This window comes from Verticillium nonalfalfae (assembly GCF_003724135.2).
Source record: "Verticillium nonalfalfae strain VnAa140/NRRL 66861 chromosome Unknown scaffold_95, whole genome shotgun sequence".
NCBI lineage: Eukaryota > Fungi > Ascomycota > Sordariomycetes > Glomerellales > Plectosphaerellaceae > Verticillium > Verticillium nonalfalfae.
In genome coordinates, this window is record NW_021167320.1 from 73,302 (window position 1) to 97,848 (window position 24,547).

General features: G+C 54.9%; 9 protein-coding genes and 1 non-coding gene across 10 annotated transcripts; 4 read left to right on the forward strand and 6 right to left on the reverse strand.

Moving 5' to 3' along the window:
- Positions 1-1,012: 1,012 nt before the first annotated feature.
- D7B24_009481 (uncharacterized protein) lies at positions 1,013-2,009 on the forward strand (the record flags this gene model as incomplete). The annotated part of the gene is made up of 3 exons (XM_028643554.1): positions 1,013-1,318; positions 1,393-1,828; positions 1,897-2,009. The coding sequence occupies 3 exons, from the start codon at positions 1,013-1,015 to the stop codon at positions 2,007-2,009; spliced, it is 855 nt and encodes a 284-aa protein (XP_028492881.1).
- Positions 2,010-2,645: 636 nt separating this feature from the next.
- D7B24_009482 (uncharacterized protein) lies at positions 2,646-3,581 on the forward strand (the record flags this gene model as incomplete). Its single annotated transcript, XM_028643555.1, has 1 exon — positions 2,646-3,581. One exon carries the CDS (start codon positions 2,646-2,648, stop codon positions 3,579-3,581), a length of 936 nt encoding a protein of 311 aa, XP_028492882.1.
- A 1,687-nt stretch (positions 3,582-5,268) lies between these two features.
- Positions 5,269-7,098, reverse strand: D7B24_009483 (uncharacterized protein; the record flags this gene model as incomplete). The annotated part of the gene is made up of 4 exons (XM_028643556.1): positions 5,269-6,272; positions 6,326-6,560; positions 6,633-6,795; positions 6,899-7,098. The coding sequence occupies 4 exons, from the start codon at positions 7,096-7,098 to the stop codon at positions 5,269-5,271; spliced, it is 1,602 nt and encodes a 533-aa protein (XP_028492883.1).
- Positions 7,099-8,831: 1,733 nt separating this feature from the next.
- D7B24_009484 (uncharacterized protein) lies at positions 8,832-10,275 on the forward strand (the record flags this gene model as incomplete). The annotated part of the gene is made up of 7 exons (XM_028643557.1): positions 8,832-8,855; positions 8,958-9,393; positions 9,448-9,498; positions 9,553-9,576; positions 9,636-9,743; positions 9,797-9,895; positions 9,953-10,275. 7 exons carry the CDS (start codon positions 8,832-8,834, stop codon positions 10,273-10,275), a joined length of 1,065 nt encoding a protein of 354 aa, XP_028492884.1.
- Positions 10,276-10,991: 716 nt separating this feature from the next.
- D7B24_009485 (uncharacterized protein) lies at positions 10,992-11,957 on the reverse strand (the record flags this gene model as incomplete). Its single annotated transcript, XM_028643558.1, has 1 exon — positions 10,992-11,957. One exon carries the CDS (start codon positions 11,955-11,957, stop codon positions 10,992-10,994), a length of 966 nt encoding a protein of 321 aa, XP_028492885.1.
- Positions 11,958-12,456: 499 nt separating this feature from the next.
- Positions 12,457-13,910, forward strand: D7B24_009486 (uncharacterized protein; the record flags this gene model as incomplete). Its single annotated transcript, XM_028643559.1, has 2 exons — positions 12,457-12,933; positions 12,993-13,910. 2 exons carry the CDS (start codon positions 12,457-12,459, stop codon positions 13,908-13,910), a joined length of 1,395 nt encoding a protein of 464 aa, XP_028492886.1.
- Positions 13,911-14,235: 325 nt separating this feature from the next.
- On the reverse strand, positions 14,236-15,999 carry D7B24_009487 (uncharacterized protein; the record flags this gene model as incomplete). The annotated part of the gene is made up of 1 exon (XM_028643560.1): positions 14,236-15,999. One exon carries the CDS (start codon positions 15,997-15,999, stop codon positions 14,236-14,238), a length of 1,764 nt encoding a protein of 587 aa, XP_028492887.1.
- Positions 16,000-18,292: 2,293 nt separating this feature from the next.
- Positions 18,293-18,364, reverse strand: D7B24_009488. The gene has a single exon. It is a non-coding gene; the product is annotated as a tRNA-Thr (tRNA).
- Positions 18,365-19,002: 638 nt separating this feature from the next.
- D7B24_009489 (uncharacterized protein) lies at positions 19,003-20,734 on the reverse strand (the record flags this gene model as incomplete). The annotated part of the gene is made up of 4 exons (XM_028643561.1): positions 19,003-20,035; positions 20,086-20,206; positions 20,252-20,394; positions 20,454-20,734. The coding sequence occupies 4 exons, from the start codon at positions 20,732-20,734 to the stop codon at positions 19,003-19,005; spliced, it is 1,578 nt and encodes a 525-aa protein (XP_028492888.1).
- Positions 20,735-21,636: 902 nt separating this feature from the next.
- Positions 21,637-22,764, reverse strand: D7B24_009490 (uncharacterized protein; the record flags this gene model as incomplete). The annotated part of the gene is made up of 3 exons (XM_028643562.1): positions 21,637-21,675; positions 21,726-21,818; positions 21,886-22,764. 3 exons carry the CDS (start codon positions 22,762-22,764, stop codon positions 21,637-21,639), a joined length of 1,011 nt encoding a protein of 336 aa, XP_028492889.1.
- Positions 22,765-24,547: the final 1,783 nt, after the last annotated feature.

Genomic DNA, 24,547 nt, shown 5'->3' on the forward strand with positions numbered 1-24,547 from the left:
CTTATATGGCGACCGGTAGCCAGAGGTTGATGATCCGTATCAGAGGGGTCTTGAGATTGCCGCCGCTGAAAGAAACCATGACGGGGCTGTACATAGCGAGATGTCGCGCGTCATTGTTGAGAATGAACAGCAAAGCACCTGTCTGACAAAGGGAGTGCTGTCTTCACCAGGACAAGGCCTTGTGAAGATAGAGACCGTGACGGATGGTCTAGCCGGCGAAGACATCAAAGAGGAAGTGGCGGTTTTGTTCAGGCGGGCGTTGAAAGAGGATGTTTTAGGAACAGTTTCGATCGTTGACGATTTTGGGACTTGTGCAACAGCCCTCGACTGCATGTTCCAGACGACAGACGATACGACCTCGTCTTCAAATGCATAGTGCAGAGAGGTCATGGTCTGGGAACAATGTCGGTTGATGCTGTTCTGGAAGGGACGGCTTAGACTGGGCGTGGCGGGTTTCCTTGCTCAGCGAGGTACGTACCGGGGAGCTCTCATCGGCAACTAAGGTACTGAGTAGGTACCTGCAGTACCCACCCATGCACCCTTGCCATCGAATGATTGCCATCGAACGATTGCTCCTGGTCAAACTGTCAAAGAACAAGTGTGGCCTTGCGCTCCAGGCATCAACAGGTCTAGCCAATGCAGCTGTCTGCTTCTGGCGGCAGCTCCCTCTTAGCGCAGTGCCTTGAGCGCATGCCTTGAGCGCAATGGCTTTAGCGCAGTGAGTACCGAGTACCTCCCTGGCAAGCCTGGGTAGGTTTCTGGCGCGAGCTCGACAGGCAGGTACCGAACCCCTGTCACGCACGAGGCACCACCAGGACGAAGGCAGTGCGATAGCGATAGTGGGCGACAGTTTCCTCTTGTCACCAAACACCATCAGACACCTCGCTCGCTTCCAGTTGCGGTGCAGTGGCAGTCACACTCGCTACTACAACAACACTGAACGTCAATTGACACCGTCTCACCCCCCCCAGACTCACCCATAGCGCAATCATCTGCATTTCAACTGCCCACCATGCCCACCGAGTACGAGGAAAACGACGTCGAGAGCTCAGCCGCAGGCGCCAGCGCTGATGTCGAGATGGAGGGCGCCACGGCTGTCGCGGGCGACGAGACGGTCGTTGCCGAAGAGACAGTCGTTGCCGAGAAGGATACCGCGCCAGAGCCACGCGCTACCTTTATCAGCTACCTCATGAGCCCTGTCGTCACCCTGTTGATTGGCAGCAACGACAGCGAGTCCATCCTGACAGCGCACCAAGCCCTCCTCGTTCAGAGCCCCTTCTTCAAGGAAGCTTGCGCCCAGTTCAGCGATGATGGCAGTGTATGTTCCTACCCTTCTCGGCTCCCTTGCTTTTGCGCGCCCCCCATCCCCTTGCTGACCTCTTCTCCGCCCAGCCCCGGCAGGTCGAGCTGCTCAACGAAGACGTCGACGCCGTAGGCAACTTCCTCGAATACCTCTACACAGGCGACTATTACCCCCGGAAGATCCCGGGTCAGCGCACCCTCGAGTTCGACCCCACGGCCCCCGAAGTCGACGACACGGGAGACCAGTTGCTCAAGCACGCGCGCGTGTACACCCTGGCCGAGAAGTTTGGCGTCGACGGCCTGCGCACCCTCGCCAGCTCCAAGATTCACTGCGTCGACTCGACCGCCAAGGGCGAGATCGCCTACGCCCGCTACGTCTACCAGTACACCGCCAAAGACGACACCACCATCCGTGCGCCCGTCGCGAGCTTCTGGGCCGCTCGCTCCCACACGCTGCGCGCCGAGGCCGAGTCCGAGTTCAAGGCCCTCTGCCTCGAGTTCCCCCAGTTCGGCTACGATATCCTCAGTGAGTCGCTGCATACAACGATGCCTCTGCCCCTTGCTGACGTCATGTTTTTTTTTTCCCCTTCACAGCCCGCGTACTCGACGAGAAGCTCAAACGCGAGAGCACCGGCAAGATGCATCCCTCAAGTTCCTCCGGCAGCGCCCGCAAGCGCGCGAGGCACAGTGGTATTCGAGGAGAATAACGTATACATCGCTTGGATGGAGTTGAAACACATACAGTACTGGACCGTAGAGCGTGATCATAGCTTACATATTCATCAGGCATCACAAACGCCTTGGATTGCCCATGCGCATTCGTCAACACCGGGCGGCGGCCGGGCAAAGACGCATTGCGCCTGCACAGAGAGTCTGTGTTTGTGACATGATGGAACACCAACATGTTCCCTCTGGGAGCGCGTCACTTGAGCTCAGTGCAATCTCTTCAGACAATAGCATTGTGTTCGATGGATAATGTTGAGACGGCCGATCAGCAAGCCTCAGTCGCTTCACGCAAATCGCCTGTCTCGAACTACAACCTGTCGGTTGTTTGAGACCCCAAACCCGCAATCATGCTGAAGCATGGCAATGGCCTTGGTCGCTTGTGCCGTGGCATACTCTTAATTTAATAAAAACAAGCAATTGTCTTCATTTCGACGTCAACATGATCGAACGCGAACCCATGCACCTTGGACGGCGACGAGTACCTCTCATCCACAATTCATTTTACCAGAGTCTCCTGTTCGCAACTGCTTGACAGAGACGCTTCACGGTATTGCACTTTACGAGGACTCGCTCATCCGCAGTAAGATTCTATTACCTTCCCAGTGACGCCATCTAACATGTCTAACGCACGCAGTTGGTTCGAGAACAGGAAAGATTTCATGGATCTGGCCTCATCCGCCCGAGTGAGCGCCAAGTTTGCACCTGCCACTAGTGCTACCTTGATCAGTATCATTCACAGTCTGGAGAAAGTGGACGTCCACCATCGGCCCTGCGATGCGACTATCCCCGAGTCCGCCGTCGCCGAAAGTTTGCCAATACTGGAGCCCGGCGTCAAGCTGTCTGGCCATTTCTGGCCCGACTTGAAGGAGCAGCTGTTTGCCCTGCCGGCCGACGAGGCCTGGGTGCACCCGGATCTTGACTGTCCCGTCTGCCGCGAGAAAATGGCCTTTGTCGGCGCCTACACGCTCGAGGGCGGCCTGACAACCACGTCGGCCCACGCCCTCGAGGTGCTCCACAGCCACGGCATGGAGGCGGCGAGCGTGCTGCCGTGCGGCCACGTCGTCGGGCGCGAGTGTCTCGACCAGATCCTCGCGTCCCCCTTGCACAGCCGGTGCCCCTTCTGCAAGGCGAGCCTGCTGTACGGATGCGACGCGGCCCTGAAGACGCTGCCGGCGCCGATGGACCTCGTCCAGCTGCGCCGCTTCCCGGCCGTCGTCGTGCCCGAGGGCGGCTGGGCGCCCCGCCGCTGCTACGCCTGCGAGTTCGACGACTGGCGCGTCGAGTGGGCCGAGAACGTCCTGCTCCTCCTCTGCGTGCTCTGCAGCGACCTCGTGCGGCCGCTGATGACGGCCTCGAATTTTGTTCAAAGGGCGGGGAGGGAGAAGATCAAATCCGTTAAGCAGAAGAGTCTTGATAGGTTGAGTGCGCGCTACGCGGCGTATAGAGAGACGTCTTTGAAGAAGCTCGAGGACCTTATGACGGCTGCACAGGTGAATTTGCGCCATGTGGAAGAGGGGACGAGCATGACTTGGGCGTTGAACCTTTGGGCGTGAGATTTTCTTGGACTTTGGGGCGCGCTGGCCGCGCTTCCATGCAGCGGAGTTTCTTTGGGTTTCTGGAAGCATCATGCTTTATAGATGGGCATTATAGAATAGTTTCGTCTCTTGACGCCAGTCTTGTCCGTCTACCCCCTCGATTGCAGCATGGGATATAGATACACACCGAGTCTCGGTTTCGCTTGTCTTGCCACAATACAACAGTCATTGCACCGAGCGATCCTTAAAAATGCAAAGAACGTGCGTCGAAAAATACCTAGTGTTCATCTCTCCCTAACTGCTTCTGTTCTTGATGTTCGAGATCCTTGCTGATCCTTGCTGATCCTTGCTGATCCTTGCTGATCCTTGCTGATAAGTGATGAAGCATGACCCCGGCCAACACCGAGGCAACAAGAATATTCCAATGAAAGGTTAAGAATGTATTCCATATCATTCTGATTCGGCTCGGGTAGAAACTTTACAATCACTGACTTATAGTGAAAACTCGACCTAAGTTAGGCCTGCCTCTGCAAGGCAATCCCCGAGACCCAAAGATGTCGCAAAGCAAATCAGCAGCCGCCCCCCTGCAGAAAGATTGCAGTACAGCTTGCCCTTTTGACCCCGAAGACTGCTGGTTCCCCGAGATTCGAGAAAGACTGCAGGATAACCCGGCCCTTTTCAGTCAACTTCGCCTCATGTGTGTCGTGTGCACCTCCGACATGCTCATCGCCGGAGATGGACGTCCAAAGTACCCACGGCCCCCTTCTCGTGTGCCGGAAGATGACCTGGATTTCGCTTGCGGCGAGGGCCCCGGAAGTGAGTCCAGCAAAGACTCGGTCCAGCTGGCGCTTCAGGAGAGGCAAGCGCGTGGGCTCGAGCCGCTCGAGCCGTGCATGGTCATGTTTTGCGGCCACATGTTCTGCGAACCATGCGCCCTCCTCCTCGGCGAGAACACTGGTGGAGGAACCGCAGAGTGCCCCTTGTGCAGAAAGGATTTGCGCCGTCCGTTGTGCGATCGGGACGAGCACCCACACCTGGCGATGATCCCCTTTCCTGCCACGAGCGCAGCTCTCCGAGGCTTCCCGCGGACATTGATGGAAGGGGGCCGGCTGCCTCCGCTTTGCGTGTGGTGTTTTGCAAACCTGCTCACGGACAGTCTTCTCAGAAGGTACCAGACTGCCCCTGGCGATGCTGCCAGATCCTCGATCGAAGCCGTGATGTACTGGGCGGGACCTGGGGAGTCTTCTGTTGTTTCCACACCGCTTGATCCCGAGCTTGGTAAATGGCAATCTGAGCTGGATGGGCTTCAGCTGGAGTTTCTGGACTTTGCTGGAGCTGACTGGGCTGGCGACCGGGTTTACCTGCCTGGGTTTAAAATGCTAATCCGAGTGGCGATGAAACGACGGGGCGCCATTTCTGAATGAGTAAGTGAGTGGACAAATCCGCTCTGATCATTGTCCATCTAGCTAGTGGTGATTGTTTGCCTTGAAATCGGCATCTTCCCTGGCGATTGCACCAGAGGGGGTATTACTTGCCCCAAAAGGCCGAGAATTGGAAACGAAAAACGACACTGCACGCTTTACGGGAGCAACAATGAATTTGGTGCAAATGATGTTTGTGTCTATTCTTTTTGTCTATGCCGCTATCATAAAAACGTGAAATCTGTCGTGCATATTGGCCTGGGCCAAGTCATCCATCAAATCAATCACAGGATGCCCTCGACAGACTGAACCACGGGGTACTTGTTGAACCTGGGGTTGTACACCTTCTGGCAGCGACTGTTGAACTCGTCGGTGGTGCCCTTGATCAGCGACAGCTCATCGGCAGGCACGCCGAGCTTGACGAGCGGACCAGACTTGGGCTTGGCCTTGTCCCAGCCGGGGCCGGCAGCAGGGTTCTTGATCCACTGCACAAACCAGCCGTGGATGGAGTCGGCAAGGGCCTGCTGGGCGGCGGTGACGCCCGAGAGTTTCTCGAAGCACTCGTTGCCGCCGTGGAAGAAGGGGACCTCGGTGCCGTGGGTGGGAGCGGTGCCGGGGGGGCCGACAACGTTGTCGTAGGCGCCGAAGAAGCGGTAGACCCAGGTATCCTGGGCGTTGCTGCGAACGTCGACAAGGTAGTCGGAGGGGCAGTTGAAGCGGGCATCACCGTACTGTGTGCCGCTGCGCAGGGACTCCGAGGCGAAGGATGAGGCCGGGTAGGCGCTGATCAGGTTGCAGTCGGGAATGTGCTGACTGTCAGCATCAAACGTGTTGATCCAGGACGAGAAGTTCGTGTTCTGGCCGCCGTAGACGATGCTGAAGATGGTGCCCTCGCCATCGGAAGTACCGGTCAGGAGGGGAACGTGTGAGGCGTACTTGCCAGCGGCGAAGCGGGCGGCATAGTCGGAGTGCCGCGTGATGTCGTCGATGACGGGAGTGAACCAGGTGTTCGAGGTTGCGTTGAAGTTGGCAGTCTGGAAGGCATAGAGATCAACGTCACGGAGGCAGTCGACTTGGCCCTGGCCGCCGGCCGGGCATCCGACCTCAGCGGCAACGATGTCCAAAGCCTCATTCTGGGGCGCGTAGCCGGGGCCAGACAGGGCGTTGGCGCTCATCTCAACGGCACCCTTGAGCCAGGTGTCAGGGTGGTTCCAGAGATAGTGGTCCACCTGCACGGAGCCCGAAGAGTGTCCACCAAAGACGATGTGGTCGGGGTTGCCACCAAAAGCTGAACGATTGTTAGCATGATGGACTTGAGGCCGGCCGGTCATGGAAACTCACCCTTGATGTTTTCGCGAACCCAGTTAAGGGCCTTTTCAACATCGAGAATGCTGAAATTCTGGGACTCGCCGGGGTTGGCAGCATCCAGCTCGGACGAGTACGGCGAGGCGAAGATGCTCTCCCGCGTGTTGAAGTTGACGTAGACGACATCATTACGAGCAAAGTTGGTTCCTTGCAGCTGGGGATCGCTGCTGGAGCCAGTGACCATGGCACCGCCGTACATGTAGACAAAGACCTGGTCAGATGTGTTAGTGGCGACATCATCACCGTGAGACGCCAGCTGTCGCGTGGCGTGAAGAAGACTTACAGGCAGGTTCTCGCCCGTGGCGGGCGCCCAGATGTTGAGGTTCAGGCAGTCCTCACTCTGCTGAGAGAACAAGTTGCCCCTGATGGCCTGGGGGCAGGTCGAGCCGTACGATGTTGCGTCGAATGCCGCATTCGAGGCGGGCACATCCTGAGGGGCACGCCATCTGATCGATAAATGTCAGTGAGATGCGCTCGGACACGTGGGTCACGGGCGGCGGCAGCTGAGTTCAGATCGCCATGACCCTAAGGATTATCAGGGGAACATACCGGTTCTTCCCGCCAGTCGTAGCGGCGAAGGGAACGCCCAAGAAGACCGAATTGCCGTGAGTGTCGCGGAAGCCTCGAATGGTTCCCTGCGGGATGACAGCGCTCGGGACGCTCGTGGCCGCAGCGGCCGCTGTGGAGGGGAAGAAGCACGACACAGCCGCTAGGCTAGCGGCTTTGGTGAAGACGTTGACGAGACCCATTGTGCACGGCTTCTGGCGGATTACTGAGGAGGTGCGAAAAAGGGTGAAGATCGACTGGACAAGACAGCTGGGCACACGTCCTTCATTTCTCTTTCGCAGAGGAGAGGCGGGCGACGGGGAACATTAATGGATTTCCCTCCATGGCGCACTACCGCCAGATCGGGCACGATGGTCATTAGCAGAACTGGCAGCGGCATTGCCGGTGGCAGGGCAGACGGTGATGGCACTATCGGTACTATCGGATCCCCCTACAGGGCGGCTTGACCGTGACGGCTCTCGGGGTGGAGCAAGACCAGGATCCCGGATCAGTGGCGACGAGCGAAATTCTCCACCGGCAGTACGCATTTGATCTTTCTCCCGTCTCTATAACCCGAGCTTGATCAAGGGTCCGACGCGGCAGCCAGGTGTTGCCTGATCATGAACCCTTCAGGAGATCACTGACAGGGCTTGACAAAGATTTATTGGGTTCTAGATGCAGTAGAAGCATGGGGAATTCATGGAAGGAGGGGCACGGCCATGTAACTGGGCGAGGTAGGGAGTGACTGACGGCTCCTCGTCTTCGGAGACATCTCGGCGAGGTCAGTCGGTGATGCGAAGAAATTGATACTCGCGCTGTGCTGGATACGATGAAATGTCTCTGAAGATATCTTCTGGGCGGATTAGCTCCCAAGTTCACAAAGAAATATTCCTGTCTAGAGAATATTTTCCAGCCGGTGGACAGATTAGGTGTGCCTTGTGGTGATGACGACCCGGCGAAATGCTAGGGCTCAAAGCAGTATCGATTTGCAGACCTAGAGGACGAACCAGCTGAAAACGCAGAACGCAGGCTTCGGCACTGCCCCGACGACAGACTCACAGGGTCTCAAGTCCCCGAAACTGGGCCTCACAGCGCCAAGTTCATGGCTAGTTTCATTTCCGAAGAAAGTCCAGTCCACTGCAGCACATCTCCACCAGTAGTGGGCTCAAGAGGCTTGCATTGGACAGGGGCGATGTGTGCTCGTGTCGTGCAAGCAACAGGAAGCGAGCGAGCCCTGTGCAGACAATGTGAGACATGATTCCGGCATCCTGTGGCCTGCAATCCCAGCCGACCACGTGTGATGTCTTCCAGATAGAGGGTCACAGCAGCAGCCCTTGCATCAATTTCTCCGGTCGGTGGAACAGGATGGCTATCATGGAGAACTCGTGGGAAGCCTGGAAGTGGCAACGGCGACGACTCGCGTGCAGAACGGATGGGACCCAAGCGTTACAGTGGCATTTCTTAGATATGCAAATCGGTGTTGCAACGCCAAACCCCGCAGCCGTTGCGCCCTCCGCCGAGATGATAGTAAAAGCCGATATCGAGAACAGACAGCGGGTGAAGCGGGAAAGGCTTTCCAAGCGTGTGACTGGTGAGGCGAGGCTCGACGAATGACTCGCAACTTGGTGGCCGAATGGTCACGGAATCGTTCCCCTAGCAAGCTTCTTCCCTGCCTCGGATGTCCTCGAGACGCCTCGACTTGCGCTAGAGGACGGACGAAAAGGTACGCTATCGCCTCTTGATCGTGCCATGGACGAGCCGCCTCAGGGGCTAGCGCCTCGACGAAAAAACGGCCTTGTGGATGTCGATCAAGCCATTGAGGGGCGAAGTGAGGAATAAGACGGATACCTATCCCACCATCTTCTCTCCGTGCGCGCAGGTCCGCCGGTCCACCTTGTACAGATAAAATCGTCAGTCTGTTGAATCGTGAATCGCAATGGCCAAAGATCACGGACAAGTGGTATGTACAATCTTCCTTGCTGTAAATTAATGCAGGTACTTCAGAGACGCCCGAAGATCTCTGCCTTTCCTGTATCTAGCTGACGATCTTTACTCTGAAAAGGTATCATGGTACATTTGTACCGCGGTGGCCTTCGTTTTCGTCGTTGCGAGGCTATGGGTTCGCATCAGCAAGTTCAGGAGTCTGGGTATCGACGATGGCTTCATCATCCTGGCTTTGTGTTGCCTCATTGGTGACCTGGTCATCCAGCAGCACATGTTCAACCTGGGCATGTCTGATATGGCCAATGTCGACCATGAACAAATGAAGAAGATCATGCAAATGATTGTACCTGGATCCGTACTTTATGTCACCACCTTATGGGCTATCAAGATTGCGCTGGTCATCTTCTACAAGCGCATCGCGGCGGTTGGCTCAACACTCCAGAAGATCTACAACGGCGCCTTGTGCGTGCTTGTCGCTTCGTGGGCAACCATCTTCTTTCATATCCTCTTCCAGTGCTTCCCTCACGACAAGCGCTGGTCGCAGGATCCGGACTGTAAGTCTTCAAGGTGCGGCAACATTAATATGGCTTGTATTGACTGTATCACAGACCAATGTGACCCACGAAATGCTGAGATCAACTACTGGTTGACAATCATCCGTAAGTCTTTCCAACATTGCCCCCTTCTCGGAGAATGAAGCTGACAACATGCAGTCAACATTGGCACTGATGTCATCCGTGAGTGGCCCTCGATCGAATCCGACATGAAGAATGCCCCGAGAACTAACGCCTTGTAGTCATCAGCTTGCCCATCTCCATGGTCATGAAGCTTCAAATGAAGTTGAAGCAGAAGCTGGGTGTAGCTGCCATCTTCGCCCTCGGCTTTCTCGTCGTCATTGCAAGCAGTACGTCTTCAAGTGGTTCTGACCTGTATTGCCATATCGCTAACCATCCGCAGTTATTCGCGCGTACTACTCGAAGCGGAACGAGACCATGCTCACCTGTACCGTGTCCATGATCGAGGCTTCAGTAGCCATCATCGCCACCTGTCTCCCTCGTACGTCAGCCCATTGCTTTAGCCCAGCCCTGATAGCCGCTAACATATCGCTCACAGCCCTACGGACCCTTTTCCTCGGCCACTTCTCCTCTGCAGGCACCAACTCAGGCTACCGACACTACGAGCTTTCGTCCGCTGGCCACGCACGGAGTCGACGCACGCAGCAGAGCCGCATCACCACCAACATTGTTGGAGGTACACACAAGAGCAACGACTCGGAGGACGAGCTTGTCAAGGACCCAGCGCGCACAGCGCCTCCCAGCGGGGCCGTTCTGGCAGAAGAAAAGGGTGGAGGCATCGTCGTGAGCACGACGTTCCAGATGGATCATGGAACAGATGTGGAGTCAAACAGGTCGACACCGCTGTTTCATGCTCAGTAGGCACGGCAGGGACCACGGGTTACGGAAGTCAAATAGCCATTATAATCACATCGGCCTTGTGTCAGCATGGGTTCAAATTATTTAACTCTTCATCATTTCTTGAAAAGAGGTGCTTCCGATTCCTCAGAACGGAGGCTTGCACATATCGGGACCTACTTGGTTCTAGCTATCCTTTTGCTACTACATGATAGGAACGGGTTAGTTTACCAGCATCGTACCAGCATCGTCAGGCCACACAATAGACCTATCTCTTCCAAGAAGGAAGAATGTCGGTGACAAGAAGCAGGAGGCTTTTCGCTATTGCGATCACCACGTGCCTTGACCCAGTCCTACGCCGCGCCCCACGTTGTCCGTCGCATGGCATGACGGAATTCTCCCTGCGTTCGAGATGGCAAGTTAGTGACGATCCCTGCATATAGATCAATCCTGTACCCCGGACAATTATATGCAGCCCACACCGATGACTACTTGGAGTTGATGCATCGGCACCGAGGCAGTGATACCTTTCAGGTGGTAATAGGTCCGAATACTACATTTTTTACCACTGGCCTTGGCCACACAGGAGTTATGCTGCCACTTCTGGATTCCCGCTGAAGAAAGTCAATGCGTAGTCGCATTTGGATCAGCGCACAGGAACACGAAATAGACCCAGCATCGGAAGCGGACATTGACGCGCGAAAGACTGTCAAGCGCAATATCCGAGTCTTTCATTCATTTCAACTGCGGTACAGGACCTCCTTGATAGTGTTGGCGTCGACGTTTGCACCGCACAAGAGGATAATGCTTGTCTGGGCCCCTAGTTGGTGCGCAACTTTGTCGAAGCCCGCCAGAGCCAAACCGGCAGACCCTTCAACTATCATAGTCTCATCAAACGCAATGCTCCTTATGGCCGCAGCGATTTCCACCTCATTACATTCAATGACCTGATCCACCACTGCCGACGCCAACGGCAGGGTGATGCTGTCCTCGTCTATCCCGCCAGCAACACCCTCTGCCAGCGTCGGTAGATGATCCGTCGCGATGATTTTGCCAGCAACGATGGAATCAGCTAGAGTTTTCGAGTTTGTAGCAGAAACGCCGAAAATCTTGGTCCGCGGGCTGAAGGCTTTGAGAACGGACCCAATACCACTGATGAGCCCACCGCCTCCCATAGAGACAAAAACATTGTCAACGTGGTCGCACTGCTCCAGAATCTCGAGGCCGATTGTGGCCTGGCCTGCTACAATGTCGGCGTCATTGTAAGGCGAAACGTACGTGTACTCGCCGGACGTGGCGAGCTTCTGTGCATGCTGCTCCGCCTTTCCTGCTTCCGAACCGTAGAGGATGACCTCGACGCCGAACGACTCAATCTTCTTTCGTTTTGAAGGAATGACTGTCTCTGGAAGGACGACGGTAAGAGACTTGTGCAGGATACTCGCAGCCTGTGCGGAGCCAATACCGTGGTTGCCCGATGATGCCGTGATCAAGGGATTGCTGCCGGTCTGATTCGACATCTTGGACATGGCCCCTCGGAGTTTGAACGACCCGGTGAGCTGGAAATTCTCAGCCTTGAAGAAGACTTTGGCGCCATGATTGATGCCTGTTTTCTTTGCTGGAATGAGAGGCGTCTGGTAGATGTGTTGGCGGATGCGCTGCCTCGCTTGGACAGCACTGGCAGCGATTTCGAGCGGCGTGGCTGACATGGCGAGGGGGTTGATGGTGTTCGTTGGACGTACGACAGTGGAGGTTGCCAGCCATTGATAGACCCTTAGATCTATCACCGTCATCAAAGACCCTACGCCCTGACGGTCTACGGGCAGCCTACTGAGTTTAGCCGCGATCCACTACGTCGCGGAAGCCCATCGCTTGATTGGTCTGAACGCTTGACTTGCCCAAATAGGCAAGTTTTATGGTGGTGACTAGGAGTCAGCATGGATCGCGTACATGGCATTTGGAATACCCAGGTCATGGAAGGATGACTGTTCTGCAAGAATGTTGACTGATTGGGCAAGCCGCTTGTCTTTCCGAATCAAGAAAATGGGCAAGTCCCTCAGCGACAAGTGTCAAGAGTGGTTCGATGTATCGACGAAGAGAGGGGTACGAAGCGTATTTAAAACAAGAAAGGGGCGTTCCCCCAAGGTGACGAATTCGGGACCAGCCTAGTTTTCTTCAAGTTCGACTGAGCTGCCAAGCAGCTCCAAGATGACGGTTATAGATCAGGGTCAAGCAAGGCCCATAGACCTCGCGCGAGGATGGCCCTCTCTCGATATGCTTCCCTCGCACCTGCTGTCCGAAGCCGCTGTTAAGACGTTGAAAGATCCTTCCAAATATTTACCGGCCCTACAATATGGAGATGACGCCGGCTACGGGCCTCTCCGAAAGGACATTGCAAGCTGGATCTCGAATGTGGACGGGAGAGCTCACCTGCCAGAGCACATTTGCGTCACAGCAGGCGCCAGTCTGGGCATGGCCAGCATCCTGCAGAGTTTCACTGACCCAAGCATCACCCGGGCAGTCTGGATAGTGGCCCCTGCATATCACCTCTCCTTTGGAATATTCATGGACGCCGGCTTCGACAATCGGCTGATGTCGGTGCCAGAGGAGACGGATGGAATCGACCTCGAATGGCTAGGGATACAGCTGGCAAAGTATGACGAAGATTACAACCAGCCAGAGCTCGTACGTCCTGAGACCCTCCTCCGTGATATGCAGTCTCTCTCGTTGCTGACATACCCAAGAACACTAGGAAGCCCAGTTCAGGCCGCAAGTTCTACCGACATGTCATCTACACCGTTCCGACATGCGCAAACCCCTCTGGCCGGACAATGTCCCTCTCCAATCGCAGCAGACTCGTCGCCCTCGCACGAAAACACGACGCTCTGGTTATTTGCGACGACGTTTACGACCTGCTCCAGTGGCCCCTCCTTCAAGACTCTCTCCTTCCCCCGCCCCTCCCCACGTGCCCCGAAAACGAAAACTACAAAGTCTACCCTCCGGTACAGCTACCAGAAAACAAAGCCCTCCCTCGCCTCTCCGATCTCGACCTCGACCTCGGCCCCTCGGCCCATGACGTTCAGAGCGGAACCCACTTCGGCCACGCCATCTCCAACAACTCCTTCTCCAAGATACTCGGCCCCGGCGTCCGCACAGGCTGGGTCCAGGGCGCCCCGGCCTTCGTTCACGGCCTCTCGCAGACGGGCTCGACCATCTCCGGCGGCGCGCCGAGCCAGTTCGCGTCGGCCATTGTGCATGAGCTCCTGCAGAGCGGGTGGCTCGACGAGCACATTGCGCGCTGCGTCCGGCCCGGGCTCCAGAGGCGCCACGCCATTCTGGCGCGGGCCGTCGGTACCCATCTCGCCCCGCTCGGCGTGTCGTGGGTGCGGCGCGACGATGATGGTGTCTTTGGCGGGTATTTCCTCTGGCTGACGCTGCCGGTGGGGAGTCCGCCGGCGACGGAGTTTGCGGCGCGGGCGGAGGCGGAGGAGGGGGTCTTGGTTGTGCCGGGGGGTCTGTTTGGTGTACCGGGGTGTGGTGCTGGAGACATGTACCAGAGGAACGTGCGATTGTGCTTCGCGTGGGAGGATGATGGTATCTTTGAGGAAGCCGTTCGCGGCTTGGCGAATATTTTGCGCAATTCCGTTAGAAACGGTGTATAAGTGGCGGGTTGTTTTAGCCAAGTGTGGCTCGAAGCTATGTCAATTAATGCACGCGTAGTAGACCAACATGCACAATGCAGCCTGAGTTTTAGTTCGGAATAGTAACGATTAAGTTTGCTAAGAGAGGTGACCACCAAGTCGTGTGTGCCCTGTGAAGGGCGTTATGCTTCCCATGGTATCCTATGCTGTATGACCAAAAACACCATGCCATGCAAAGCCCAAACCGGGCTCATTATTTTGTTTTCAAATGCATCATCCGTCTAAAACACACCGCCGTCTATGTGTGGGGTATCGCCGACCACCTTATATGGTTCTTGTTTTTTCTTCATTTCTCCTTGGTGCCGACAGGCTCCTCAGAAGCGTCGCCGGCCTCAGTGCGCTCATCGTCAGACAGAACACCACCTTGACTGGCGCGGCTGGCGCGACGCAGCTTCTCCTCCTCACGCTCAGCTTCGATGTCATCTTCCATAATCTGGTCAGACTCGCGCACGACGGGAGGCTTGGCAGCACCGGCGCGCATCTGCTCAAGCACAGCAGCGGCCTCGGCGGCATACTTGCACTTGAGGCGAATGGCCTTGCCGTAGCGCCAGAAGAGGTAGGGGAACGGAACGCAGGCCAGAGCGAGGAAGGCGGGAATGGTGGAGGCCCAGTGGATGCCAAGGTCGTCGTACATGTTGCTGGTGAAGAGAGGGAAGGCGGCGCCAAAGAGCGATCGGAGAACACTGTTGGCGGCTAGGGCCGAGGCGGCGAAGACGACGTACGAGTCGATGAGGTAGTTCATGAGACTGAGGAAGACGAGGACGAGACCAGCGCCGAAGAAGCCAGAGGCGATGATGGAGACGACCCAATGAATCTCGGGGCCGTTGGTCCAAGCGAACCAGAAGAGGCCGACGGGAAGGAGAACAGAGCCGATGATGGCGGGAGGGAGACGTGCCTCGGGCTGAGCAGCACCACCGGCGGCCTTGACGGCAGCAGCGTAACGCTTGTTGTCGTAAATGCAGTAGCTGACGGCGAAGATCATGCCAACAGCAACGCCAATGAAGGCAAGGCCACCGATACCGGGGGTCCAACCGCGGTGAACCTGGTACACAATCGGGAAGGCGGCGAAGAGCATGTAGAGAGTGCCGTAGATGATGGCCATGTAGATCGACGTCAGAGTGACAATGGGCTCGCAGAAGAGCAGGACCCAAGGGCGCATGAGTGCAGTCAACTGGGGGACCTTGCGGAGGTCATGCTTTGAGAGGTAGTGCTTGCCGGTCTGGCGGGAGAGCTCGACAGCACGCTGGCGAAGCAGGTAGGGGGCGTACGTCTCAGGGCAGACGAAGAGTGAGATGATGAGGATGACACCAGTGAAGATAGCCATCATACCCTCAACCCAGCGCCAGCCAGAGGCATGACCGAGGAAGCCACCGGCAATAGGGCCAATAACGGGGCCAAGGAAGGGAGCTGACGCGAACAGAGCAGAAGCCATGCCGCGCTCGGACGCAGAGAACATGTCGGCAATGACGCCACCAGCGTTCGTCAGGGGTGACGAGCCGAAAGCACCTCCGAAGAATCGCAGGATGATCAACGTCTGGATGTTTTGAGAGCCAGCAGCGCCGGCATTGAAAGCCGTAAGAGCAAAGAAGGTGACGATGAAGAGGCGCTGGCGACCAAAGATCTCCGACATGGGAGCCCACAGGAGGGGACCGATGGCGAAGCCAAGGACGAAGAGAGAGACACCAAGGATGGCGACAATCTGGGACACGCCAAAGTCCTCGATGACGGCGCGGACACCGCCCGAGTATGCTGAACTGGCGAAAGCAACGGCCAATGTCGCAACGGCGTTGACTACAGTGATGGACCACTTCTTGGTCTGGCTGAAGGTCATGGGGTTGCGAACATCTTCGGGGAGGAAGTCAACGAGATAGGGAGACTCGGCAGTGCCCTCGCCGGGGTACGTGTGGTTGAGGACTTCGGGGGTCACGCCGGCCTGGTCGTACAGGAGCTTGAAGTGACCCTCCTTGGTCCTCGTAGGCTGGGCCTCGATATCGAGGTCAGGGTGTGTCGCTGTGACAGACGATGCTGATGAGTTTGGTGTCGTCGCCATGGTGTGATGTAATGTGGCGAGCATGCGCCTCGGGACGATTGGTTGTGTTGTCTGTATAGGTCAGGCGAGGGACAACAGCAGATCGGGGACCTGATCTGATCTAATCTGATTCGGAAGACTCGTGGCGTTGATTGATGATGGAATGGAGATCTAGAATTCGAGACAATGGCCTATGGACCTGGGAACCGCAGATCTATATAACGCAGCTCAGTGGATGCAGATTTCTAATACGGACTCGTGCTCGTCCCCGTTCGATTCCATCTCCCATCACCAACCCAACGAACGGGGGGCCTGTCCCACTCGGCCGAGCCGTGAACAGGGTAATAAGAGGGGCCTTTGTCGGGGCGTTACGCTTGTTATGTCCGCGACCCGCCTCGCAGCACGCCATTTCGTTGGCTGAGACGGGCAAAACCCATCGGAGGGTCGGCGGCGGGTTTCTAGCCGACTGCTTGGTCGGCACCTCGGCAGGGCTGATGGGGAACGTCGAAGAAGCTAGAGCCCTTGCAGAATGGTATAGGCACTATGACTCGCTGGGCTGTCCGGCGTGTTTTGGCCAGCGAGGTGTGATGTGATCTGCGAAAGCTTGGGAATACGTTATTCTCGGTAAGGCCTGGGACGGCCCAGGGTCTGGGACCGGATTTGGCGCCAGATCCCGGCCGAGGCAACGTGCTTATGGGGCCCCTAGTGCTGAGAAAAGCGCTCCCTGTCGCCCAAATGCTGTGAGGGCTGCGGAGTCGGATTGTCGGCGAGTTTTCGTAGCAGCAATTCCGTCCCGGCATTGGGCTTGCAAACTCCGGCCCATATCGACCCTGAGTTGTCTGTGAGTGTTCGCCGGGGGAGAAAACAGCCGAATGGTGAACACAAGGTAATGCAAGACATGACGCGTTCATGAGTGATGTCGCCAGTCAAGGCCTCCAGTTGTTCCGCTTCGTATTGGAGCATCTTCGAGCGATCGTCGGCCGCGCGAGCTCATCAGTTTCGGTGGACAGCGGTGCCACATGGACAAACCCGTGCCGAAGCAGTTGAGACGATCATATCAACGTGCCGACCACGAGCAGGTCGAGATCAGACAGCCAGGCATCTTGAGCAATGGTCTCGAAGCTGCCAAGCCGGCCCCTAATCGTTGCCCAGCAGTACAGAATCAAACAATAACCATACCTCGGTCCAGTGGGAGTGGATCCCATCGGACCCTGGCAAAGAAAACAAGTATGTACACCTTCGGCTGGGTAAAAGGTGGGGGCTTGCTGACGGTGACCCTTTGCCAGCACAGCAATGGCACGCAAATTGATAAGAAGCTGAGGTGTCGCCCCTCTGATGAAGAAGAAATTTTGTGCGAGCCTCGCGCCAGAAGCCTGACAACAGGGCGGATAATTGGGGCCGGAGAAGCTCGTGCCCCGACTTGTGGATCCTCCCTGTCCTACCTTCCCAGGACGAGGTCGCCCCTTCTTCGCCAAGCCGGCATTTCCCTGTGCCTCGGTATGACGTCGTCGAATTTTTGTTTCTGATTCGGGATAACATATTGCCTTCACCATGTCCAATTGTAGCACTAGACTTTTCAAGCGGTCTTGATAATCGTTCGGGACATTCTAGAACGTCGTTATGTTCCACAAAATTAGATCACCACATGCTACATTATTCCATGACGTATCGCACACTAATCAAAAGACAACAACGAATCTCCGAAGACAGTGGAGCTTCTGCTGTGAAGCCTCACGGCAATCAAAGCACGACAGGGTTTATCTAGGCCAATCTTTGACCCACGCCACTCCCTGTGCTCAGCGCTATCAATTCTGGCCGTACTCGGGATAAGGGATGCCGCCGATGACTGATGAGTGCACCAATTGCCGGCACGCCCCGTTGCCTGGACGCTGGTCGAGCCATGAACGACTCCCTAGGGCTGAATGTTGTTGATGGTGCGTGTTGATCTGTCTTCTGACGTGTAAAGCGGGTGAGCGGGATAATTGGTGATTGAGGACGGATGGTGGTGCAGATGGTCTACTATCTATCCCCGAGCTTTCGCTGCCTTGCATCACGCTGTCCGAGGCGAGTCGACCGATCAAGACGGCGATGCACTTGCTGTAGGAGGCTTGTTACAGAAAGAAGAATCACAAAATCCGCCGATTGGATGATTGCTGATCACACTAGCTTTATAGCCCTCGAAAAAGAAAAAAGATTCGCGTGTGTCTAAGCAACATTGCCTCTGCCAAAGCATTATTTGCGAACAGAGAACTACAGCAACCAAAAAACAAAGACTTTGCACCGATTGGAAGCCGATGCAGTGTTATCGTGATGATGCCTCGTACTGGAATCGAACCAGTGATCTCATCATTACTAGTGATGCGCTTTACCACTAAGCCAACGAGGCATTTTACATGACGATCATGTTACAGGGCAGGGATGATGACCCCGACAGAACTCTCATATTCTAACACGAAAGTGTTACGTTACTCGGAGCAAGAGGAACATGTTTTTGTCAAGTATTATTACTGGTTCTTTGAGACTTTTCACGGATGACTCTTTCTTGGCTTGGCTACTACTAAGACGTCGCAAATGGGCCTGCATAGCTCAATTGCGGCCCCGGGAAAAGCTAGCAGGTGCCATGTGATTGACTTCAAGACAGTCGCAGGCACGATCTTTGATCTGCGCCTTATCAAATACGTATGTGAATTACGACTCGACCAAGAAAACGGAAGTACCAAGCATCGTGGGTTGGATGCCCTCCGACCACGAAAGACCCACATATGTTGATGAAAGACATGTTCAAGCTAGGTTGCGTTACCTTCAACATGAACATGTGACTGTCACACGCATCCACTGAATAGTCCAACGATGTACGCGATGTATTGTCAGAAACTTGGAGCATCAAGTGAAAGCTAGACTTCACCACCCTTAACTATACCACTGGCGAGGACCTCGAAAATGTGTAGCAAACCATACCCAGGTTTCGAGACTTGCTCAAACTCTCAGCCGAGAAGTCTCTCAACCAATGCGCGACCTCCAAAGTCAAACTCTTGTGGAAGCGCCCAGAGTATGGGCCACCGTTGCGATGTCCGGCTTCATAAGACTCTTTTTAACTGGGTTAGGCGCGTCGAATACCTCATCAAGCTCTTCCAGTGTGCGTCGTTTGGTTTCAGGAAAGAAAAAGTAGATGACAACACCTTCAAAGATATCCCAGAAAACGAAAAAGATATAGAAATAGTAGCCAATATTCTCAAATGCTGGAGCCGATGCATACTGAATAATGACACTGGCTGCAGCAGATGTGACATTGCTTACTGCGGTGCCCTTGGCCCGAGTTGTAGTTGTCAGGGTTTCGACAATGTACATTGTCTGGAGCGGGGTCCATCCGAATGAGAAAACGACTCCGAACAGAAAGACGAAGACAATAGTCGCATTGGCTGCTGACGGGTCGCCGTTCTCGCCGGTGGCTACCTTTGAAGTGCCTGTCATGACAGCAAAGCATACCGAACAGAAGAAGATGGAGACGAGAAGCAATGGGCGTCGACCAATCTTGTCGCTGTAACGAGCGCCCAGCAGAGATGCAATGAAGCATAGTACCGGATTGATGCCGTTGAGCATCAGTTGCGTGCTCTCTGAGGTGATTCCGGCATTCTCGACCATCACAGGAAGGTAGTAACCAGTGATGGAGTTTCCGCTGAGCTGCCCAAACGCTGCCATACCAAGAACACAGATGAGTCTCCGCCGTGCTGAGCGCGTATTGCCGAGCTCCCGGTAATCCCACCATCTTTTGTCGGAAGCATCTTGCTTAATACTGTGCTTCATTTCCTCCATCTGTAGCTGGACCATGGGGTGATCTTGCTGCCCTTCTCCGTGGTACCTGGCGAGCACAGCCCTGGCTTGTTCGGTTTTGCCGTTGGCAATGAGCCATCTTGGAGACTCTGGTATAAAGAAAACGCCAACGCCGACGATGATCGATGAGAAGAGCTGACCCCAGATGGGGATTCGAAACGCATACGGATTATTCCACTTCGAGCAGCCAAAGATCGTCCAGCTAGCCACTATGGCGCCGAGCCACCTTGATATTGTCAGCTTGATTAATAGTGTTCAAGTCGGGGTCTTACTCACCACATGCAGTTGTATAGTCCCGTGTGAATGCCGCGCCATTTGGGGTGCGACATCTCGCTGACATAACATGGCGCACTGACTGAACAGAAGCTGACCCCAAAGCCCAGCATGAATCGACCGCCTATAAACATTTTCAGATTATGGGAAGGGGCTTGAATGCATGTACCCGTGATGATAAGCAAAGCTCCGACGAACATTCCCCATCGTCGTCCAAAGAAGTCATTCGTTGGGCCGGTAAACGGAATGGCACAGATTGAACCAATACTGTAAACAGCAAAGATGAACCCCGTTTGCGATCCTACAGACGAACTGAGGGGAAGCCTATTAGGAGTGGACATGAATATAGCGCTGGGTGTGTGCTGGCTTACGTATCGAAATAGTTTTGGTAACTTTTCATAGCATTGAGACCCCCCATCAAGGACCCATCGTAACCGTTGAGACACCCACAGAAGTAAGTAATGAGAAGACAGCCGTAGAGCCTGAACATAGACTTCGTCCATGGGTTGCAGACAACCTCAGCGGCACGCTCAGCAATGTTGTGGATAGCTTCGTCATCGACAAATTCGACGCGAGCCACATCCTCCAACGACTTAGTTCTGTCTGCCTTGAGGTCATCAGACCTGAAGTCGCCCTGGGAAGGGGTTCTCATTGTGTAATAACGAAAGGATGGCCACACAAGAAGAATATCGTTCCGGATACGAGAAAAGTGCTGCTGGCGTCATTGAACATGCAGTGAAAGCTAGGACCCGGCCTCTTATAACTTGACGACCTGTATAGCAATCGCGTTGCACATGTGGCCGGCTCATCGCGGTCCGGAACCGTTGCCATGACTCGGCCCTACGGTGTCCAAACCATCTCTTCAGTTGGCAACAGGATTTGCGGGGGAGCCTGGGTCGTGCGGGGAATGGCATCGTTCGGCCACTACTGATGCGGCACTCCATTCCATGCCTGCACCAACATGCTATCACCTTGCAGTCAGTGTGTACGTCTACGATCATTGCCTTGTGAGCTCATAGTGCAGAACGAGAACGCGAAAGCTCAAGGGTCCGGGGGCCAAGCAGGCATCTTTAGGACCCCCACGCGGAGAATCCATGCCACTACTTTTGCCGCGGACTTTTGATTCCGGATTAGGCAAATATTGTCCACCTTGGAGAAGCTAACCACGACATGCGGGGGACCCAACTCATCGGCCTGAATTCACCCATTCGATTTGAGCAGCGCCGTCTACTTGTCTGTGTCACCGCTTTGAGTTGAAAATGGGCAATGGGGTTACGATTTTGCAATCACATCAAGACCAAGCATAAAAAGGCAAAAGAGGGTCAACATCGGATTCGTCACAGGCGTAAGTAACCAGTATCAAAGCACTATGCGCAGGTTTGATTGAGACCAGAAACTGCACGGAGGGTTCAAATTGGACGGTTATTTATTACTTTATCAAATCACACGGGACTCGTAAATACGACTGTAAGGTCGCAATGGTTGGAAAACAATGTGGAATTTAGAGATCACTCGCAAAGTCCTGCAATACAGGGAGAATACGCAACACGTGCTCTACAAACCATCTCCATTCTTGAGAATGTTGGACCATCTCTGTTGAAATCAGCAAGGGCTGGGACAAGAAGAATGTGAATCTGACCCACAGTATCCCACGGTCTGCTCGAATCAACATAGCGAAGATCTGTTCCGAGACGAATTACGTTGTCCTTGTCGTGATTGATTGTGGAGGCATGTATCTAGAGGTGATTCCAAGGTCAGCAATCTTGCTCTGATCGGAGGCAGAGGGAAAGCGTGCAAACTGACAGCATATGTATTGTGAAGCACGACATCACCAGCCTCGTACTCTGAAAGGAGCCATCGTCGGCCGTACTCCTTGCCAAAGCCGGCTGGCCCTTCTGCCAACAGGCCACCGCCCATCATGTTCTGGTTGTAGGCGCTCTTCGTCTGCTCATCATCGAGTCCTGCAGCCTTGGCGCGATCCGTAAAGTCCTTTTCAAACTGCTCTCCAATGTCGTGGCCCTTTTCGAGGTAGATCAAGCCTCCGCCGTCGATCTTAATGTCGCCAATCGGGACCCAGGCTGTAATAATTGTGTCTTCGCCGTGGCGGAGGAATATCTGGTCATAGTGAACCCCGATAGCTTTGTTCTGAGGCATGTTGTTGCGGAGGATGGTCCTTCGGATGCTGAGTGTACTGTCACCCCAGCCCGTCATCTCTGCCACAAATTTCAGGAGGGCTGGGTGCTGGCACAGGTCTTCTTTGTACCAATCTTCATGATGTGCTTGCATTGCGAGATCGCCAAATCGATTCGCAACCTTGAGATCTGGGCCCGTAACCCTGCCCTTGTCGTCGGTGGAATTCGGCGTTCCGGCTCCTATCCCAGGGTAATTCAGACGATCCTGAGATGTGTTGAAAATCCCATCGACGGGCTTTGTCTCGGGAGCGAGTACACCTGTCGGTTTGAGTAGCTCGAAGTACTTCTCTCGGACCTTGAGAACATCTTCTCTCGGGAGGACACCTTTCAATAAAACATGCCCATCTTCCTTGTATCGTCGACGAACCTCTTCCATTGGTGTGTCGAAGGTCGTTTGCTTGATCAAGCCGATGTCGGTAAGGGGTCCATCATTGACGAAGAACTGCTTCTCGTGAAGTGCTGCTTCGCGGGGGTCGACTACTGAAGGCATGGTGATGGTGGTAGGGATGATGTGTTGGATGTCACAATAAAACTGCTGACTTTTTGACGCTTTTCTTGAAATCTGGGTTTGACAGCTTTGATATACGTGCACATCGCGAAATGGCCCTCAGGATATGTTACATCATTTTATTTCATTCGAGTCTATCATCCCATCTTCTTTTCGTTACCCCATGGTATCAAGGTGAGTGAGGGGACGATGGGGTGCATGTGGATGGATGGGTGAGGTGGAGAACCAAGTTGATCGTGGCCCGCCGATCATCAAGGTTTCTCCAAAAGGTAAGAAACGCCCGCTGCAGGTCCACCTCCAAGTCTTCAGAGCTCGGATCAGGCGCTCAGTGGTTGAGCTGTTGTTGTTCCAACAGGGGTGTCGGAGCATGTGCGGGGGGTGGCCGGCATCATCTCTACGGAGAGCTATCCCAGATTTCCGACAACTTGGTCCGGACATCTGTCGTTGGCCATCCATGGTCTGACTCGAGGCTTTCCAGCAGATGCAGCACTGCCTGACGATCCCTCCAGTCTGTGAACAGGTCTCCGCCCACCCGCACAGCCATGCATGTGATCATTGTCGCAGGCGGGACAGATTTGTTTGATTTTGCAATGCTGCAGATGAGTTTGAGCGCCACTCGGGCGTCGGACTAGATACTGTCAGCAACATTCCGGCAGTCTGGGCCATTTCTGCATACGTTCATTTCCCTCAACGCGGCCTGTCGTCCCAGACTCACTCGCGTGGCCCTCGGGTCGTGCGTGATGAGTAAAAACCTTGCCAGCGTAACGTACTGCCATCCCATCACTTTTCGCAGGTTAGTAGAGGTCTCTTGACGACAGGTAGTGTTCCCATACCATGCCATGGTCTGTGGAAGCGCACATCCCAGAGCGGATCGTCGTCGTGCGTAGACTGGCCACGTGGGCGCGTGCAGAGAGGGTCATACGTGGGTGGTCGATCAGTGTCCCATCTGACGTTGGCAGCACGAAGAAGATTGAATTCATCAAAGGTCCCGGAATTTGCAGAAAAGCAAAAGTCCAAAACCTCAAGGCAGTGGCTTACTGCGCGGTTAGCCCAAGCGCAATCGTCCTCGTCGAAATCAAGGCGGCCAAGTAGCTCCATTGACGCTTTCATCTCTGGCGGCTGGCATCTGCTCAGAGACACCCATATCTCTTGACGCAGGCCGACCCAAGAGGTGGCCCGATGCAGACTGGTGGCACAAGGGTTCATAGACGTCTGGCTAGATAACAAAGCCCTCGTACCAGCTGCATGGTGGAATGTGTCCGATCCTGCAAGGGGGACATCAAACTCTTCGAGGAGGCGAAGGATCACGGTGGCTGCCAAAAGGCCGTCATCACACGTCGGCCCAACTCGGTCCATTTTCGGGATGAGGGACTCGATGCACCTCAAGTAGTATTGGTCAGCGAGAAGAGGATCAGAATCTCTCTTGACACGGCTCATGTGGCGTGCCGAGAGTGCGAGTATAGCATCGAAAAGCGGGGGGCAGAAACGTGCTCTTTGTGGTACTACGACCGCGAAATGATGTTGCAGATCGCAGAAGTCAAACTGAAACCAGGTTAGGACAGTGCTATCAATAAGCCAGTCAAACATACAAACGGCGCTAGCTCTTGGATAAAATGCTCCAGGAGCAGGACCTCAGACTCGTCCGTGAAGGTCCAGTGACGGTCGAGAGCCATGACTGGACATGGTTCCACCCCTTGGACATGACAAGCTCGCGCTGGAGTTGGCTGATTCGGGGGCTTCGGAGCCGTTGAAGGTATCTCAAGAT